This window comes from Fonsecaea multimorphosa (assembly GCF_000836435.1).
Source record: "Fonsecaea multimorphosa CBS 102226 unplaced genomic scaffold supercont1.19, whole genome shotgun sequence".
Classification (NCBI taxonomy): Eukaryota; Fungi; Ascomycota; class Eurotiomycetes; order Chaetothyriales; family Herpotrichiellaceae; genus Fonsecaea; species Fonsecaea multimorphosa.
In genome coordinates, this window is record NW_015971653.1 from 27,214 (window position 1) to 46,965 (window position 19,752).

A 19,752-nucleotide genomic window follows, 5' to 3' on the forward strand; every position below is an offset into this window, starting at 1 on the left:
AGTTTACAACATGCAGAAGCGGACGTGTATCTCGTTCGAGGGCCCACAGGAGCGTCTCATCTCATCGGATTGCTCGACCATGGACTGAGCGCTGATGGAAAACACTTGGAGATACCTACCTAAGGTACAGTGGCTTCGAGCATCACCAAATGCGAATGCGGTAACATTGTCCACGCTCCTGGCTCCTTACTTACTTGCCGGTGTCCGTCTGAGAGACCTTCCAGTTAGCCCATTCCTACAGGTAAGACATTGATGTCAACCACGTCGAGCATTACGACCGAGAGGGTCTGCGTTGTCAAATAAGGCGACAATCGAGGACTGCTGTGGACGTGGTAGGCTCGGGCGGCACTGGGTCACTACCTGCCTAGGTATGACCAACAACAATTCCCTGGGCGCGACAACTACAGCAACAACAACAACAACCCATCTCTTGCCAGAAAAAAAAATAATTCTCACACGCGCCCGTGAACTGCCAACGCACCAACTTGTCTTGACATGTCCAGGACAGGATCAGTTAGTTAGTCAATCAGTATGTATCCTTTCCGCCCTCGACTTCGCCCGGCTCCTTCAAGGTGGACGGTCAGCATTATGGCAGCCCCGGCTTTGATGCCCAGGTGGTCTCTTCCTCGGGTCCTTGGGTCAAATTTGCTCGGAGGTGCGGTCGGGCAATCCCTCTTCCTTGGAAGTAGTGGTCGAAAAACGGAGTTCCGCCGGGTTCTTTTATCAAAGTCCGTGGCCGAATAGGAGAGAGAATTGGAAGGGGACCCTTGAGCAGGAGCAAGTGTTATTACATTCGACGCGGTCCTGGAAAGACTTGGAAAAAGAGGCAAGCAAACAATACACAGACCAGAACATAGCAGGTAAATAGTAGATAGAACGAAAAGGCAAAAGGGGTTCAGCATTTGAGAGCTGCGCGAGCTGCTATTACTCGGACGTATTACCTCGATCAGGAAATAGAAGATGGTGGTACGGAATCGCGAGGAGATGGAGACAGCTGACAGGCCGATTAGCAAAGGCGATATCTGTATTTGCGTGGGAAAAGCCTGCATTGAACTTTGCAAGCATTGTTCCAGAGAACTCCTAGCAAGGTTATCGGCGTCGTTACATCCAGTCAGTCATACCGAAGACTTAGTTCAGGAGCGGGCCGCAGATTGCAAGCCAATGGCACCTGCGATGGAGGTGAATTTATCTTGCATTTGATACAACTCACGATTCTGGGCAAACTGAAATCGCCGGCTATTTCAATGGGACCACCCTTGGGGGAAATGCGCAGCCTGCAGTCAAGTTGAACTTGGAGCGGATGCACCTTGATAAAACGTTGCGGGACATGCATCGTCAACATGATAATGGCTGCCAGCGTGGCTCGCTCCAGCAAGCAAAACCTGGCTATTCTGCGACAATGGGCCTGGTCTGTTTCAGGATAGCAAGCATCAAGCAAGCACATGCCCATAAGAGGGCTATCAGTCCAGCCTGGCTGGCAAGCTGTACGAGGTATCCCAGCACAAGTCGTGGGGCTCACCTCAATCCATCATCCGACTATGGTGTCGACGGTCAATTATCCTGTCGATCAAACACCGTCGACTTGCTATGTTTCTGGGCGGGCCACGTGGAGGTGGCAGTGCAGGGTTGGGCTTCTGGATTCTGGACTATGAGCAGTGGAAAATCCCTTGTGGATTGGGCGGCGCTGTGCGTAAGATGGTCCGGGAGATTGCGAGGCAGTAGCGGAGCGGTATATCGATATGCTGCGGTGCCTCTATCGATTTGCTAGCAGGGCCAAAGTGGGGGATGGAGATTGACCAAGGACGACCGCACAGGGAGCATTTGGTGATTCCCATGGTGGTGCATGCCTGTGACAGTGATGAAGGTTTGCTGGCTGAAGCAGCGTGGCTTGAATGCGGACAAAACGAAGACCAAACTGGTTTGAGCCGAAATCTGGCCGCAATTGCCAATTGACATCTATCACGTTAGCATCATGACCACTTTTTGCGAGATGCGGACAAGGGACAGGAGAATAGTCGGTAGAGGTACGGCGTGTGGTCGTAGGCTCATAGTTGTGGGCAAACCGTTGGCGACGAAGCAACCAAACATCAACGAGGAGTAACTAAATATACATTCTCTGGACCTCTGGACCTCTGCGGCTCGTTCCTGTTGGGCGGGATTTTGACTCTGGCGGTTTGATAACCACCCACGCGCTTCTTACCCGCTGTCGATACTTCCTGCGGTGCGCGGCGCTGCGATGCGTATGCGTGCGGGTGGATATCGAGCCAGGATACATTGTACAGCAAGACTCCGTACAGACTCAAAGCTGCGTCAATCCCCGTGTGTGTGTGTTTGTAGCCCTTCTTCAGATCTTTCTTCCTGTGCTCCATCCTCCGTGCTATGCCCATTCACGCCTTGGCCCCAACCCTGCAAGCGAGGAGCAGCCCTTCTGCTGTGACTATCTTGGTCTCCTGTGACTGGTGGTGACTGGCTGCTGCGCGCCTGTCGCTTGTCCTTGTTCGGAAAAAGAGCAAGAGAAGGGCGAAAAATATCACCAGCACGCGTCACCCATTGGTGCTTTGCATGGTTCACTCGCCTTGATTCACAGGAGCCAACGGAACTAGAGGCTGGTGAGGCCCTCGAAGCCTTGAATCAGGCCTGGAAGCTGCAGCCCGAAGCCTGAAGCCTGAAGCCTGAAGCCTGGCGCCAGTACCAGAAAGCTGAGTGCTGAGGAGCATTTCAAGTTCAGTAAACCTCCTGGGCACTTCAGTTCCCCATCTGGCATCTGCCGCTCCCGCTGGCCTTCAGTTAAACCCTCCGCACCACCCAAGCACCATTAGTGGCTCGGACTCACTAGGCTGCCCAGTGCCCACTGCACCTGGCGCCCATCTGGCACCCACGCACCCACCTGGCACCTGGCACTTTGCACTTTGCTGCCCGCTGCTGCCCGCTTTTCTTGGTTCAAGGTTTCCCTCCAACTGCCAGACTCCAGTACGCAGTCTGCGGTCTCTGGACTGTGGCACCTGCACCTGCAACTTGCACCTTGCACCTGCCAACCTTCACGGTGACTTGAGCCATGGACAACGTCCATAACACCACCAACACAACCTCCTCCAACCTGACCACGTTTACCTCTTCCAAGCGACGTCGAAATACTTTGACCAAGAATCCTCCTCCTTCCGCCTTCCCCTCCAAGGGTTCGCTACGCAAACAACAGTCGTCTGCCGCACTTCAACGAGCCCCGTCAGCTCCATCTCCATACCCTCGCAGTCACGACGCCTCACTTTCCTCTCGCGATTTTCATCAGAGAACCCAATCCAGCGCGTTCGCTTCTTCCACATCCTCTCTTGAACACAGCAGTGGCGCACCGTCCCCCATCGTTCCTTCCCCAAACTTCTTCGCGTCGGCCGTCAACGGCTATCAGGCGCCGCAACACCTCCCCCTCACGCCACAGACTTCAGATGACCGTCACAAGGACTTGATCGGAGCGCCCTTTGACGCCTCAGGTCTTTTGTCGTCTTTTCAAGCCACCGGTATGAACGACAATCAGAATGCTGGTGCTCAATCACCATATCCCCCGCCATTAACCCAGGCCCATACCAGCCCCGACCTACGATCTCATCCGCTCCGAAACTCACAGACCTTTGGTCCTGGAATGGTGGCTATGATGGAAGTGACGCCTCCAAAATCGGAAAATGGCACGCTCAGTCCCAAGCGCTTCTCTGGGGACCTCCACACAAAACCGGCCGGGCCTTTTCGCAAGAAGAGTGGCTTCTCCAGCTTCGTCAACAATATGCTGGGTTCCCCAAGGACCATCAAGATCTCAGCCCCAGAAAATCCTCTGCACATGATACATGTTGGCTACGATAACCAGACCGGGCAGTTTACGGTAAGTCATACACCGGTTGGACAGATCATCTATCCTTCCATTGATCGGAATGGCCCCCACTGTCGAGCATGACAAGCTGATACACTTCCAACAGGGACTACCTGCGGACTGGCAGAGGATCCTAGCCGACAGTGGCATCACCAAGACTGAGCAAGACCAAAACCCGCAGATGATGGTCAACATTGTCGAGACCTACAAGAACAACCTGGGCGGCAATGACGACGGGGTGTGGCAGAAATTCGACCATGCGAAACTCTCTGACTCTCCTCAAAGCAGCAATAGCAGCTACCAGAGTCCCGTGACGCCAATCATTGGGTCCAGTGTTGCTTCGTACTCCCCCATGGCTGGTGTAATATCACCCCCCGCTAGTCCTCGATTCCCGCAGAATCATGAGGGCAGCTTCGAGAATCCTCGTGCTGCACCGCCCGTACCAAAAATCCCTCCCGCAAGCGCAATGGCAGGCATGAAACCAAGTCAGTCTCAAATGATGATGATGCCCAACCGGCCTGCTCCCAAACCCCCTGCACAGAGTCTGCGAGATATGGCACCCTCACGGCCTGCGCCGCCTCCTCCTATAAGCCGAGACCTACCGCTACGGCCAGTTCAGGAGCAGCCAAAACCGCAACCGCCACCGCCGCCAGCTTCTCTGCCTGATACACCATCAATTCCCCAAGAAGAAGTTCGGAGTCGTTCCAATTCGAAAGGACCCACTGCAACACCGCCGCGTACTCAGCCGGCAATCCAATCCCCGGCGCAGTATCAACAACAGCAAGAACAGGCAATGCTGTTAGCGCAACAAGCCATCCAGAGCAAACAACTAGACCGAAGTCGAAGCCAGCGTCAAGTTGCGCAAGGTGCTCCCGAGGTTCCACCAAAGATCTTGCCTCAACAAATCAGCCCCAACATTCCACAAGCGCAATTTGCTGCAGTGACAGCTTCACCAGCCCTTGAAGGTACTCCGCAGGTAGCTGCTGTGCCTCGACCCCGACAGAAGCGGCAACAAAGCAACATCGTGGATGTCACAGCCAGGCTACGAGCAATATGTACTCCCGGTGACCCGACCACGAAGTACAGCAACCTCAATAAAATTGGACAAGGTGCTTCTGGTGGCGTCTATACAGCTTTCGAAAATGGCTCAAGACGGTGCGTTGCCATCAAACAGATGAACCTCGAACAACAACCAAAGAAAGACTTGATCATCAACGAAATCATCGTGATGAAGGACAGTAAGCATAGGAACATTGTCAACTTTATCGACAGCTATCTGCACGAGGGAGATCTGTGGGTGATTATGGAATACATGCAAGGTGGCAGTCTAACCGACGTGGTGACATTCAATGTCATGAGCGAGGGCCAAATCGCTGCAGTGTGTAGGGAGGTTAGTATTGTCCCGGGCGGTGCTTCTCTCTCTTACTGACTTGCGCAGACGCTCCTAGGCCTACAACATCTGCATTCTAAGAACGTGATACACCGAGACATCAAATCTGACAACATCCTCCTTTCAGAAAGAGGGGACATCAAGCTAACAGATTTCGGATTCTGTGCCCAAATCAATGACAGTCAGAACAAGCGCACAACGATGGTTGGGACACCATACTGGATGGCTCCAGAGGTGGTGACAAGAAAAGAATACGGCCGCAAGGTCGACATCTGGAGTTTGGGCATCATGGCGATCGAGATGATCGAGGGAGAACCGCCATATCTGACCGAGTCACCGCTGCGCGCCTTGTACCTGATCGCTAAGTACGGAACACCACGTATCAAGGACGAGCAAGCGCTGTCGCCAGTCTTCCGAGATTTCCTCCATTTCGCCCTGAAGGTCGAACCTGAGAAGCGAGCAAGTGCTCATGATCTATTACATGTAAGGCCATCTCCTGCGGCTTCGAATTCTTCCTCTAACATGAACAACAGCATCCTTTCATGCACAATTGTGCCCCGCTTTCCAGCCTCGCTCCTCTTGTACAATCAGCAAAAGAAAGCCGAGCCGCGGAGAAGGCCAATAGAGGCAACTGATGGTGGTGCTGCTCTGATTCTTGTACAATTATTATGACCATGTGCGACTGAGACGAGCCCTTATCCGACGTGCCTGTGTTTTGGACAAACGCGACTTAAACTCGGCGAGATTTGCACTCGGTCCCGTGCGCCAGAGCGTTATCTGCTCATTTGCATCCTTCAAAATGCATTGTCAATTGCCAGAACGAGACTTGGGAAGAAGGCGATATACTAGACGCACTGCAACGGCACCTTATCTTTCTTCGTCATGGGGCCCATCGAGGGTTGCCCACGTCCACTTACGGGTATTCTTTTCTTTTCCTTTTGTGCAGCGTTCTCCGCAGGCTGTCAGCTTGCCGTCTCTTTTACGACTCTCAAGGAAACATTATGATCAGACGAGTGGGCAAAGGAGTTTCGTGGAACACGGGCAATGGCGATGGGAAATGGGCAATGAATGGGCTCGAGCCCGTCTGGTGGCTACGCAATTCCGGGACGATGGTATGTAGTGGTCTGAAAAGCACCGAGATGAGCGAGGAATTTGAACCTCTATGTGTAACAGCAAGGCAGGCAGATGAGCCATGTAGACGAGAGAGCTCCTCGAAATAAAGAGCTTCCTTTTGTGTGTACCTAGGTGATCGACCTCAGTCGCAACCACTCTCCTGCTCTGCTACTAAATACTACTGTGTGATATGTCTACTCGGTACCCTGGGAACTAAATAGTACGTACCTCGTACGCAGTGTGGCTTGTGTGGAGAGATGCTCTGGATGCTCCACCTTTCACCCGCCACTTTGACCTGCTGCGTCACCGAGATTCGAGGTGCGCTAAAAGCTGGAGGTGAGTGCCTACTAGCATTTGTTCATTAGGCTGCGCCGCATCCAAGGCCGAAGATAAGTCGTGCTTCCAAACCAAGCCTTCTGTTCATGTCATAACTCTCTGCATTCGCTTTGAGACTTGATTTCTCCTCTCTAAAATCCTAGGCTCGAACAACTAAGCTGATTTGCCCGCCATGTTCCGGGCACAACAAAATACATTCGACGACGCTGTTGGTAAGCTTGGGTCTTGAGACCACCGCACTTCGCTCCCACTGCTGCCTCACGATGGGTGTACATACGCTGACTCTTGGATTTCTTGCTTCTTTCCTATATAGCCAAAGCAACCGACGAAAACCTGACCTCCGAGAACTGGGAGTACATCCTCGACGTCTGCGACAGAGTCTCATCCAGCGAGAGCGGAAGCAAAGATGTCGTGGCCGCCATGATCAAGCGGCTGGCGCATCGCAACGCCAATGTCCAGCTCTACACATTGGAACTTGCCAACGCCTTGTCGCAAAATTGTGGGATTCAGATGCACAGGGAGCTGGCAAGTCGGAGTTTCACGGAGGCCCTGTTGCGGTTGGCGAATGATCGCGTATGTGTGGCCCTATGCTGCCCTGCGAAAGAATCTAGGACGCGGTAATTTCATACATCAAGGCAAATTGCTGATGGGCGGGCTCTAGAACACGCATCAACAAGTCAAGTCCAAGATAGTGGAAAGAATGGAGGCCTGGACCAAAGACTTCTCAAGTAATACCGAGTTGGGCATCATGGAGCAGGCATACATGAGATTGAAAGCGCAGAGTGAGTTTGCAGTGAGGTTTCAACATGTTTCTGTACGACGCTGACCGAGACGCCTAGATCCCAACCTCCAACCCCCTCAGGCCCCGGTCAAGAGTGCGATCACAGACTGGGACAGACGGAGGGAAGAGGAAGAATTGCAAATGGCTCTCAAGCTTTCGATTCAAGACAAATCCACCCCCGGTCCCTCGAGTCAACCCTCTGGCGGTCCGGCCGAATTAGCAGCCCAGCCACCGGGCAGTGTCTCGCAACAGACAGAGCATCAGGCGGTCCCCTCAGGTACAACCGCCGCAACCGTGTCGCGGGTACGCGCCCTGTTCGATTTTCAACCTTCTGAACCCGGCGAGCTACAATTCCGAAAAGGCGACGTAATAGCCGTGCTTGAGTCTGTGTACAAGGACTGGTGGAAGGGCTCTTTGCGCGGCCAGACGGGCATTTTCCCCCTCAACTATGTCGAGAAGCTGCAAGACCCCACTCCCGAGGAGTTACAGAAAGAAGCACAGATGGAGGCAGAAGTGTTTGGGCAGATCAAGAATGTCGAGAAACTGCTCGCCCTTCTAAGCACGAGTGCGGGGGATATGAACGCACGCGACAACGAGGAGATTACCGAGTTGTACCACAGCACGTTGGCAATACGGCCAAAGCTAATTGAGCTGATTGGGAAATATACGCAAAAGAAAGGTAAATGCAGAAGAGAGAGAAAAGACTATTACTGTGCGACGAATTGCTAATTGTTATTGGTCGTTTAGACGATTTCCAGCAACTCAACGAGAAATTCATCAAAGCGCGCCGCGACTATGAAGCGCTTTTGGAGTCATCCATGGCACAATCCGCTGCACAATACGCGCGCCCTGGGCCTGCAGCGTACGGATACGGGCCTGGAGGAGGTGGTCCACCAGTTCAACAAGGATATCCGCCTCAAAGATTCTACACGCCTGGTGAGTTCTGAACAATCTTCGGGACAAGCTCTTTCTGAGTAGCGGTACATTCAGATGGCCAACCACCCAACAACGCGATACCCTACGGTGCAAACCAGCAACAACAACAACCTCCCTTTCAGCCTCCGTATCCGGTAGCCTCGCCACCGCCTCAAAGCCAGACTCCCTCAAACCAACCTCAACCTCCCCATTCTCAACAGCCCGATAGCTATGCCTCCTATCCAAATCCAGCACCAGGACCACTCCGTCGTCAATCGCACCCTCAACCCTCAGATCCTTATGCAGCATACCCTCCACCCGCCGAGGGTTCCGCTCCACCAGGACATCAATCGTACCCGAAAATTCAACCGCCCAATGTAGCACAGCTACAGTATGGAGACGAAGGGAAAGACTACTCACCTTCAAACTACTCCACGGACGATCTCAGCCACCAACATCTGCCACCACCAACATCACACCCTCCTCCCTCAGGGGCTGCTTCACAGCCATATCCGCCACAACAAGGAATGCCTCAGCCGCCCTCGCAGCCTCCCCAGCCCACGCAATATCCACCATCTCAACCACCAGTAGCGTTGTCATACGATTATCCAATCCCACCCATCAGTTCTCCGCCCCCGCCGGCTCCAAGCCATGGCCCTCCTCCAGTCCCTGGTGTCGATCCTGCGCAGCAGAGACCCATCACGCCGCTGGCACAGAGCTCGGCGTACCCCATGTTTTCGCCCACTCAGGCACCGGCGAATCCGGCGCAGTATCAGGCGTATAGTCAGAGACCGACGAGTTATTACAGGTAAAATGGAATGAGTGGATGGGTAGGGAGGACGAGGACCAGGGAAGGTGATGATGGCCCTTCGATGGAGCGCATCCAAGAATTTGAGAGGCCTAGCAAATGATTGAGATCCCATTTGACCTCAACCTCGGCGTTGCAGTAAGAAGAGAGACTCACAATACTCACAAGTCCCTGAAAAGGACATGTCAGATCCTTCCTTCCTTCCCTCCCCTCCACCCATTCCAACATACCCATGATGCCCCCCGCTCACCTGTCCTGTCCGCAAAGCTTGGAATGATTGTGTTGTAGAAGCAAGCAAATGGCGTCGAATTGGTTTTTTTCCACCCCCCCTTCTCCCTCAAAGTTCCGGGAAGCTCGCGACACACAATTCGCATCTACAATGGAAGCGGGCATTCGGGGGATATGGAGAATTCGGGGGAGTTGGCAAGTTTCGGGTTTTGGGGACCTCTTCCAGGGCCTTTCATCCTTCCAACGTCGAGGCGGGGGGGGGAAGTTGGCTTTTATGGGCAAGAGCAAGGGCAAGGGCAAGGGCATGGGCATTTGTGGATGGGCGTTTGCGTGGCTCTCGTGCACCAACCAGCCTTTGTTCCGGTCTACTAGGCACCTAGGTAGTCGGCGGTCGTGGATTACGTACGGTATTTGCCGACAATTACATGTCATGTTCACATTCAAGTCAAGTTCATGAACCCCGGACTTGCTATGCGCATATAAATACCCTTTGAAATTTCCTGTTCAATCGGAACCCTGTCCGAATGATGCGAGTCGGGCGAGTCGGGCGAGTCGTAAGCGGTCACGTTGGCTGGAATACCGAGTATGTCGAGCTCGAAACAAACAGCACAAAGCCACTGGTCTTCAAGGTCTCGGGGCGGGAGGTAAAACGAGGAGAATGAAAGGACATCAACGTGAACAGGAACGTCATTTCAGGAACTTCGGCAGCTTTATCGACTGCAGAAGGCCAGACCCAATATCCTAGATCTATCCATGTAGCGAGCATAAAACATCTGAGTTGGTTAACATGTCCCCATACTCCAGAAGGATGAACAGAGCAACCCCAAGTCTGCGCCAGAGGTGGGTTCTTCCAGAATAGTTGTCTAAGCTGGACGGGTGGCTTTCTTGGAGATTGATGTCGAAGCAGCATGATCTGGTATTCATCCTTTGTGTATTCAGCTGAGCAAAAAGGGTGTAGAATGGTTTGTTCTGGCCAAGCAGATTTGCAGCGCCTGCGTCTTCGCTTCGCACAAAAAGCAATGCAGCCACCTTCGGTAAATGTGCAAAGTCCCAGAAACGAAGTAGAAGTTTGGCACGTTCTTGATTCCGCAACCCGTCCCGGTAACCCCAGTATTTTCGTCGCTAGCACCCCATCACCTGGAACGCCATCTATTTCTTGTCCTGGGTTTGCATGTATGTGTATCCGAAATATGCCAGAGCCGCACCGACCAAGAGGACAGCATACATGGCAACACCCATGCCAGTGCCGGCATCGCTTCTTCCACCAGGGCCAGCAGCAATCTTGTCGGTGGCACCGACCTTGGGGGCTGGGTCACCCGGGGCGCGCTTCAGGGAGCCGACCTTGAGGCCTTCCAGGATCTCACGGGCTTCGTCTGAGTGGCCGACATCTTCGAAGGCTTCGGTTGCGTCTTGACCTCCTACGTCGAGCAGGACTTCTTCACCACCACTGGAACAATTACACACGGCAGTCAGTCACAAATACATCAACAGGGCTAGAGTATGAAGATGGGGAAGAATTGTCAAATGTCAATCGCAATGTGGGGCCACCAGCAGTGGGAGAGACAGGAGGGGATTGGGGAACATTGGAAACACAATTATCACATACGGATGCTCGTCGACGAAAGTTGAGGCATTGTAGACCTTGTCGTGAATAACCACATAGAGATCCTTCTTGGTGTTGTGCTTGGACACCTCAGAGTACGTGAGTTCTTCCGACATGGCTGGTGAGATGCGGTTGGGTTTGGGGATCGAGTGAGATGAGGACGACGGGTCTAATTGAAGGGGGAGCTCGATGAGGAGGATTGGGACGATGCTCGACTTGATGGAGATGGCAAGGAGACGGACGAGGGAGCAGGTGAAAGGGAGAGAATCTATTAATTGGCTTCGTGGAGAGAAGTGTCAAATTGTCGGTCGGGGAAAGCAGGTGGTGGCAGTTGCTGCTAGCACTAAGTAATTATGCCAGCAACAGCCGAGAAACTGAGAGAAAGTGGCAGTGGAAGGCCAGCGGCGCAGGCACCGCAGGGTCCAAGTGCAGATGGCAGTGGATGGTGGAGCCACAGCAACAGCAGCTGTGACTTGTATGAAATCGGCACACGAATCGGAGCCCAGGTGATAATAAGGACCAAGATGGCGGGACTTGCACGACTTGCAGGACTTGCAGGACTTGATGCCCCAAACCTGTCCCTCGTCAGCCCGATCGTGCCCGCTTCCGATACCTTGCCGTCTTCTACCGACTACTAGGTATACTCGTAATACTCTCGCGCTCAATTCCGCCCTCTTCTCGCTCCTCTCTCGGGGGACTTTTGCCTTTCTGGGACGTCTTCCCGTATCTCGTTCCCACGCAGGTGCCAGGAGCAAATCTGGGGGGCGTGGGTGCGAAGCGAGGGAGCGAGACGGAGAGCAAAAGGGCCAAGCACATCACGTGGTTTCGTGCGGGCACGTCGCGGGCAGCGCAAAAAGTGCGGAGAGGGTCAGAGAGGGTCTCGGTAATATGTAAACAATTGCACACCACCTGCTCTCAACAAGAAGATGCAACGATAACCCTACCCCTGCCCCTGCCGCAAGACTCCTCATCCTCACCGCTCGTCGATAAATGTCAGGCCACATCGTGTATGATGGAGTGCCGCGCACGCACAATGACGACGATGACAATCAACCTCGCGCGACTCTGTTCGCGGGCCAAAGACTATGGTTCTCTCACGTCATCCCTCAGCGGCGGCAGATGATTCAGAATGCTCGAATGAATGGCGCCGTCATTGTTGATAGAGACACCGACGCCGATGTCAGACTGGTCGACCACCTCAGGAAGAATAATGCGCCAGGAACATACTCGTACAGATACGTCGAGCTCTCCCTCCGCAATGGCCAACTTGAGAATCTCGCCGATCATGCTGTCGGAGCACCTTCCCGCGTCTCCCGACCTGTTGGCAGTGCTGTCACAGGCCCCAAGGCGGGAAGGACGCCTTTCACTCCGGAGGACGATAAGTTCTTGTGGGATTGGATCAAACCGTTCATTGACCGCGGCGGAGCCTGGAAGGGAAATGAGATTTACAAGCAGATGGAAGAGGCGAATCCGCGACATACGTTCCAGAGTTGGCGCGATAGATGGATTAAACATACTCAATTCCAGAAGAGACAGGTCAGCGCCACTGCTGCTGCTAGAGAGCCTAGCGTCGACGAACCGGCAGCGCCACCGTCGCATTCTTCGCAAAAGAAGCGTCGACGGGAATTGCACGATGACGGGGAGGAGGAACGAGTCAGACCTGAGGTTGAAACGAGTCGGTCTACGACAGTTGCGGCTGGCAGAGTTGTAGACAAGCTGCCTGAGGTTGCTGCTGCAGACCACGAAGCAAGCCACACAGCGTCAACTGTTCCTGAGAGATCCTACCAAGTTGATGGTGTGCACGAAAATGGCAAAAAGGCACAATCTTCGAAGAGTCTCCTGCCTGCAAGGCCCAAATCATTCACCAAAGAGGAATACGATGAGCTTTATGAGCTCGTTGCAACGTTGGCCGGCGACGAATTTGATGATTTTGACACGCCATGGGAGGTGTTTGCCGAGGAGCGCGGTACCCATTCGGCAGCAGAATGGAAGCAGTTCTTTATGTCAAGGGTTATTCCTGACTATTGCAAGAAGAACAGCTTGACCTTGTCGGAAGCTGCTCCTTATTTGTATGGGAAAGCTGATGAACAAGCTGTCAATACATGTGAACCGCTCAATCCCCTGGAACACGATCAAGCAACACCTGCCACTTCTGAGACCGAAGAAGAATACCGATGTACAAATTGCTTTACAGTCGAAGCTGTCAAATGGCGACATGATATAGAAGGCAAACTGATTTGCTATGAATGTGCGAAATTTGTGAGACGACATGGCTATCATAGGCCGTCGACTTGGTCAATCGGCGAAAGCGCTGCGAACACAGACGGAAACGGACAATCTCGAACAAGTTCAAGGCGACTCCCAAGTTCAGATGCTCAGAACGATTCTATCCCCCAAGCCATTCTTCCCCAAGACTCCAGTCTTGCAGATGGCAGAAAACAAAATCTCTTGTTAGCCACAGAAGACAACGCCAGCCCTCCAGCGCCTCCCTCAATTCAACCGGAATCTTCCTCCACAAGTCGCCCACCTGTACCTAACGAGTCAAGGAAGAGGCTTGCTGGAAGAGGTACACAGTCACAGTCTACGCAGGAGTTGAGCCAATCCGGCACTCAGAGTCAGACTCTGCACTACAGTCTTCAAGGTGAAAGTTCGAGCCAAACGATACCGTCGCAAGATCTGGCAGCAGAGATCGGAGAGACTCAGTCAACGGAGAGCGACTCGCAAGTACAGCAGTCATCACTGGCTGAGAGAGACTCATCTATAAAAGCCACTGCGGCGCTCGCACTTTCTCCAAAATGGAAAGGGAAGCAGCCGCAAAGAGGACCGGGAGACACAAGTGTCCAGCAACGCCCTTCAAGCGGCACTACAAATACGGTACACGGGTCATCACGCCTCCATTCCAGGACAGACTCAAAACGGGACGATGAGCTCTTACATTCTACCACTCCATATGACCCTTCGAAGCGGGTACGAACTGATCGTAACTACTCGCCCCTCTTTGTCCCACAACATGACGACAACGATGAGGAGCACGAACAGAAGGAGGACTTAGAGTTGGCTCGGGAAACAGATTCCAGCAGCTCCGTCCCCTCAATTCACCACCAGGCGTCTGACCAGTTCGAAACCGCCCAGGAGTCCGTCCAGGAATACGAGACAGGACCGGAAGAACAACCTCTGACATACAAAAGGGCCTTCAAAAAATTGTCCAAGATCCTTCAAGACGTCAATGCCGAGTTTGACATGGCCCTCAATGACCTGGGGATTCCAGACAGGCCCGACGTAGGTCGTGTTGGTGTTTCTGTGATGCCGCACGACGAAATCAGCAATGAGGATGTCCCCATGCTCAAAGGAATAAGTCAATTCGTCCATACGCAAAACTCCCCGAAAGTCCAAACCGACGTGGAAAGCCACAGCTTTCTTGAACCTCCCGCCACGCTCTTTCGATCGTCACGTGGCTCTGGAGACTTGTCGAAACCCTCGGAAAATGCCAAGGGGAAAGAGAAAGAAGATGAAGAACAGAGGATAGAGCAAGAGGAAACCGAAGAAAGCTCCTCGCCCAAACCTGACGGTCACGAGACAGACGAATGGATTGCTCTTCAGCGAAGCCTGCACCCACATGTCCCGAATCTGGAACCTATGCTCTTCAAGGCCATCGAGTCTACCAGTTTCAATTTTGGACTTGCAAGCGAGGTCGTGGATATCATGCTAGCAAGTCGTCGTCGTGTTTTGGAGAAGCAGCGGAGGCAGAGCCGAATGAGCGGCGGTGTCGGCGTCGGAACGTCGTCTGCTGTTCTAGCAGAAGAAGCTGATTTGGATATGGAGAGTCTCCTTCCACAGGCTATGCGAGGCGTCTGGACCGAGACGGACGACTCTCTCCTTCTCAGTCCAGACGCAAATGACGTGAACAAGGTGTTGGGGAAACATGGGCGGGATGCATGTGATGCTCGTTTCGTGTTTTTGAGGGAGTTTGTGGAGGAGTGACGACAGAGGATTGCTTGTGTGGGATTAACAGCACTCGCATGGCAGCTTCTGTCGCAATTGGAACTCGGGCATACCGATCGAAACGTGAAAGGAGAAAAGGAGGTTAGAGAAAATGCATCTCGGGACCTTGCATCTCACGGCTACAGGCATCGAGCAGAGAACGGAGGAATAACAGCAAGTCAAGAGACAGTAGAATCTCTGCGGTCCAAAGTGATTAATTACCATGCCTTTTGGTCTGCTTGCATTCCTGATCGAAGAACTCTGCATTGGAAATAAAAGAAGCTTCCCTCGACTCTTCTGTGTCCAGCTCGGTGCGGCGCCAGCTTCGTCCATTCCTGCTCGCGCAGCTCGGCTCAATCGAGGTCCTTTCCGCATTCCAAACCAGGCAATCACCAGGCATACGAGGAACCCAAAAAAAATACAATTGTCGTGCATGACGGGGTGCTGTGATGGCCGGTCTCGATGTCCACGCCGCGGACTGGCGCAAAATCAGACGAAAGACCAGCAGAGCCGCCCGGCCTCGTCGTACTAGCTTTCCTCTGGAGGGGTTTGAAGTCCCAAGTTCTCACATTTACTCTTTCTCTTTCTCTTTTCTCCCCGCTCTGCTCTCTGTCGCCCTTCCTGGGCCCCTGCTTTGTTTTTCTTTGCTCTGCTCTGCTTTGCTTCGCTTCGCTAGGCTCCATCTGCAATTACAACCCGTTCACGGGCCTCGGGACGGGATCGGCCAAAATCTCATTCATCTTTTCATTCGAGATCCCCGTCCTGTCCTGTCGCGAAATCTCACCGGCTCTTCACCTCACATCGCATATTCGTTCTTGTCTTTCTTGTATGGGAAAAGGACATCGGCCACCGTGTCCAGTCTTCGGCCCATCCATCCATCCATCCATGATTCCAGCGCCATACGCAAAATCATCAAGCATCTCTCCCAGTTTACTCAAAAGATGTCATCAGGGGGTAGCAGAATTCCGTTCCATTTCATTGTGTTGAACTGCAAAGTTTCCCCAACAAGAAAGACACGTAGTTCCGCTATCCCCTAGTCATGTTGTCTTTGGCGAAGTCGCCTTCCGTCGTTCGTGCCGAGTAAAGAAAAAGTGTGGTAATAATATACAGACAGTCTCATGGGTAGAGGACTTGATCATTGTCGGCTAACTGGGCTTCTTTGTCAGAATAATAATCCTGTTGCTCCACTTTCTTGCGATAACTGTGTGTCTCCGCCTGATAATTCTTACTTGAACTTCAAATGTTCTTCGTAGAACTTGAGCATCGGGCGGGGACAGTGCCTGTAGACCATGTCCATGCCGACTTTGGACCGTTTGCCATTCTTGAAGCTGATGTAGGCGAGCAATTGTCCTGTCTCGTCTCGTTCCACCGTTTCGACTTTCACCACCAGCCCCTCCCAGTCTTCTTTGTTGGGAAGCCACGTGCCGAGCTCAGTCTCTTCAGCAGGACTTGCGGAGACATCGTCATTGCCCTTGCGCCTCCGGCGCTTCGGGGGCGGGGCAAGGTCTTCGGAAGAGGGTTGTTCGCGCAACTTTTGCTTGGACTTTGTCCTCTTGGTAGGTGGGACTGGAGCTCCGCCTAATTTCTCGTGGTAAGCTGCGAGGAGTTGTCGGGCATGTCTGGAGAAGGCATGTTCTGTTAGCTGAATTTGCGACCGCGACACTATTGCGACATCGAGGCACTGGTTCAAACGCACGGTAATAAGTGTTCTTCAGGTTCCCAGGTATTGTCCTTCTCGCTGTAGCCTTGCCATTTGATGTAGTAGTACACCACGCCCCTGACGAATTTGTGGTCTCGAATGGCCTCGACGCTGTACTCGGCAACTTCTTCCTCGTCGTCCTCGTCATCTTCATCCTCGTACTCGTCTTCGCCTTTTGCTCGGCCCTTGGCCTCGTCTTCCACATCATCATCCACGTCTTTAGAAGCTACTGGTTCCTCGTTCTCGATGTCTTCATCGTCACTGTCATCTGCCTCCTCTTCCTCTTCCCTTTCCTCTGCATCATCAGCCTTGCGTTTCAGCTCTCCATTGACTTGTTTCTTTGATTCCTTGTCGGCATCCGGCACAGGGTCGTGGAAGATGTCGTCCGCATCTTCAATGTCTTCTGCGGCGGTGGTCAGTAAAGATCGCTAGAGACTATCTGCGCGACAAGTGGACAGGCTCAGGTGAAGCTGAGGCCAATGCGGGCGCTAGAACGACAAAAGCTTACCGAAGCCGTGAGGCATATTGGGCTGTGAAGGAGTGTGCGAGAGTGAAGGCGGAGCAAACGGTGAATGGTTGCTACAGCTTCAAAAGCTTGCGACGTGATGAAGCGTTGATAGAGAAGGGCAACACCTTTTTGAGATTGCCAACGACATGCGACGAGATCGCGACGCGGAGAAAGCGACTCGGGACCTCTGAGAACCCGCCCCCAGGTTGCTGCTTTAACCTGGTGCTAGCAACTGAACTGTCTTGGCATCGCGATTTCTGAAAAGGCACTTGGCTTGGGGGCAAAAGCAGCGGGGCAAGGACGTCTCCAAAATTTTGAGACATTCAACTTTACCACTCGTGAACGAGGTTGGCGGGCAGTTGACCATCACTTCGGGGTACACAGTCATTGTCTATGCTGAGGTTGGGGAGTCAGCATAAGAGAGTTTCGAGAACATCTATATAAGGCCAACTCTTCCTTGTACATCGCACCTTCTGCGACCAAGCTCTACACATCCCGCAGGCACCAACTCACACCACGTTTACGCCCACCGTCGAAGAAAAGGGAAATCGCGACCGCCGTTAGGAGGTGGGTGACCCTGAGTGGGCTGAAACACCCTCATCATGGCGATGCAGTTGGACCTATCCCAGGCACAGGTCCTGAAAGATGAGACGGGAAGACCCTTCATTGTCGTCCGAGACCAAGGAAAAAAGAGGAGAACACATGGCATAGATGCTGTTAAGCAGCACATTGTCGCAGCTCGCACGATTGCAAACATTGTCAGAACCTCGTTAGGCCCACGCGGTCTCGACAAGATCCTCATATCTCCAGACGGCGACATTCAAATATCAAACGATGGGCGCACAATCATGTCGGAGATGGAAATAACACATCCTATCGCTAAACTTATGGTCGAACTTTCAAAATCACAAGATGAGGAGATTGGTGATGGTACCACTGGCGTTGTCGTCTTGGCTGCTGCTCTTCTCGACCAGGCCGCAGACCTCATCGACAAAGGCATCCATCCCATTCGAATCGCCGACGGCTTCGACCAGGCTTGCGAGGTTGCTGTGGCACATCTGGACAAGATTAGCGATGAGGTCACCTTCACCCGCGAGAAGCAAGAAAACCTGATTAAAGTGGCCAAAACGAGTCTCGGAAGCAAGATCGTCAGCAAGTCCCATGACCAGTTCGCCAAGATTGCTGTCGACGCTGTCATGTCAGTCGCCGACCTCGAGCGGAAAGACGTCGACTTCGAGCTCATCAAGGTCGATGGTAAATCAGGCGGTTCAATTGAAGACTCTTTACTTGTCAAAGGGGTCATCATCGACAAAGACTTCTCTCATCCGCAGATGCCCAGCGAAGTGAGGGATGCCAAACTGGCAATCCTGACGTGTGCCTTTGAACCTCCGAAACCAAAAACCAAACACAAGCTCGATATATCCACCGTGGAAGAATTCAGGAAGTTACAACAGTACGAAAAGAACAAGTTTGTGGAAATGATCGACATGATTAAAGCTACGGGGGCAAATCTTGTGATTTGTCAGTGGGGTTTCGACGATGAGGCAAACCATCTTCTTCTTCAAAACAAGCTGCCAGCAGTCCGATGGGTTGGCGGGCCTGAAATCGAGCTGATAGCCATTGCCACCAACGGTCGCATCGTGCCGCGATTCGAGGACTTGAGCAGCGAGAAACTAGGCAAAGCTGGCGTGGTCCGAGAAATGACTTTTGGTACCACGCGAGAAAAAATGCTGGTCATTGAAGAGTGCGCCAATACCCGAGCTGTCACCGTGTTTGTAAGAGGTAGCAACAAGATGATCATCGATGAAGCCAAGAGATCGCTTCACGACGCTCTGTGTGTTGTTCGCAATCTCGTCAGAGACAACAGAGTCGTCTACGGCGGTGGCGCCGCTGAGATCGCTTGTTCTATCGCTGTCGAGGACGCGGCGTCGAAATCGCCAGGTCTGGAACAGTACGCCATGAGAGCCTTTGCCGACGCCTTGGACGCAATTCCCATGGCCCTGGCAGAGAACTCTGGTCTGAGTCCAATTGAGACGTTGGCCGAGGTGAAGTCACGGCAGATCAAAGAACAGAACTCTCGGCTAGGTGTTGACTGCATGGGAACTGGGAATAATGGTATGTCACATTGCATTGCTGGTCTCAGGTTGTTACTGACTGCTGGAAGATATGCGCGCGAACTTTGTTATCGATCCCTTAATTGGAAAACGACAGCAGTTGCTTCTCGCGACTCAGCTATGTCGAATGGTAAGTCTGACCATCCTCTGGTGTGGCCCATGTAGCTCATGAGTATTGAACAGGTCCTGAAAATCAACAACGTGATTGTGGCGGGCAGCGACGAAAACGACTTCTAGACTTGTTCCAGCAGCAGTGCGTCAGCATTTCACGGCGTTTACGCAGAAAGCCTGCATGAAGACATGATTCGAAAGCATGTACAAAATGATACCCGTCGGCAGACCGGATAGAAAAATGAAAAGCTGTTGAACGTCTTTAGTGTGCCATCCATTATGTTGCCCTCAAATGGTATTGCTTCGACT

General features: G+C 52.7%; 6 protein-coding genes across 6 annotated transcripts; 4 read left to right on the forward strand and 2 right to left on the reverse strand.

Annotated features, from left to right (window-relative positions):
* Positions 1–3,055: 3,055 nt before the first annotated feature.
* On the forward strand, positions 3,056–5,881 carry Z520_08398 (uncharacterized protein; the record flags this gene model as incomplete). Its single annotated transcript, XM_016778895.1, has 4 exons — positions 3,056–3,868; positions 3,963–5,246; positions 5,295–5,729; positions 5,780–5,881. 4 exons carry the CDS (start codon positions 3,056–3,058, stop codon positions 5,879–5,881), a joined length of 2,634 nt encoding a protein of 877 aa, XP_016629814.1.
* A 986-nt stretch (positions 5,882–6,867) lies between these two features.
* Positions 6,868–9,203, forward strand: Z520_08399 (uncharacterized protein; the record flags this gene model as incomplete). The annotated part of the gene is made up of 6 exons (XM_016778896.1): positions 6,868–6,907; positions 7,009–7,268; positions 7,357–7,477; positions 7,535–8,155; positions 8,224–8,412; positions 8,467–9,203. 6 exons carry the CDS (start codon positions 6,868–6,870, stop codon positions 9,201–9,203), a joined length of 1,968 nt encoding a protein of 655 aa, XP_016629815.1.
* A 1,373-nt stretch (positions 9,204–10,576) lies between these two features.
* Z520_08400 (uncharacterized protein) lies at positions 10,577–11,146 on the reverse strand (the record flags this gene model as incomplete). The annotated part of the gene is made up of 2 exons (XM_016778897.1): positions 10,577–10,874; positions 11,034–11,146. The coding sequence occupies 2 exons, from the start codon at positions 11,144–11,146 to the stop codon at positions 10,577–10,579; spliced, it is 411 nt and encodes a 136-aa protein (XP_016629816.1).
* Positions 11,147–12,020: 874 nt separating this feature from the next.
* Positions 12,021–15,011, forward strand: Z520_08401 (uncharacterized protein; the record flags this gene model as incomplete). The annotated part of the gene is made up of 1 exon (XM_016778898.1): positions 12,021–15,011. The coding sequence occupies one exon, from the start codon at positions 12,021–12,023 to the stop codon at positions 15,009–15,011; it is 2,991 nt and encodes a 996-aa protein (XP_016629817.1).
* Positions 15,012–16,236: 1,225 nt separating this feature from the next.
* On the reverse strand, positions 16,237–17,234 carry Z520_08402 (uncharacterized protein; the record flags this gene model as incomplete). Its single annotated transcript, XM_016778899.1, has 3 exons — positions 16,237–16,630; positions 16,708–17,113; positions 17,219–17,234. The coding sequence occupies 3 exons, from the start codon at positions 17,232–17,234 to the stop codon at positions 16,237–16,239; spliced, it is 816 nt and encodes a 271-aa protein (XP_016629818.1).
* Positions 17,235–17,820: 586 nt separating this feature from the next.
* Z520_08403 (T-complex protein 1 subunit epsilon) lies at positions 17,821–19,569 on the forward strand (the record flags this gene model as incomplete). Its single annotated transcript, XM_016778900.1, has 3 exons — positions 17,821–19,333; positions 19,383–19,462; positions 19,516–19,569. 3 exons carry the CDS (start codon positions 17,821–17,823, stop codon positions 19,567–19,569), a joined length of 1,647 nt encoding a protein of 548 aa, XP_016629819.1.
* Between the last annotated feature and the right edge of the window lie 183 nt (positions 19,570–19,752).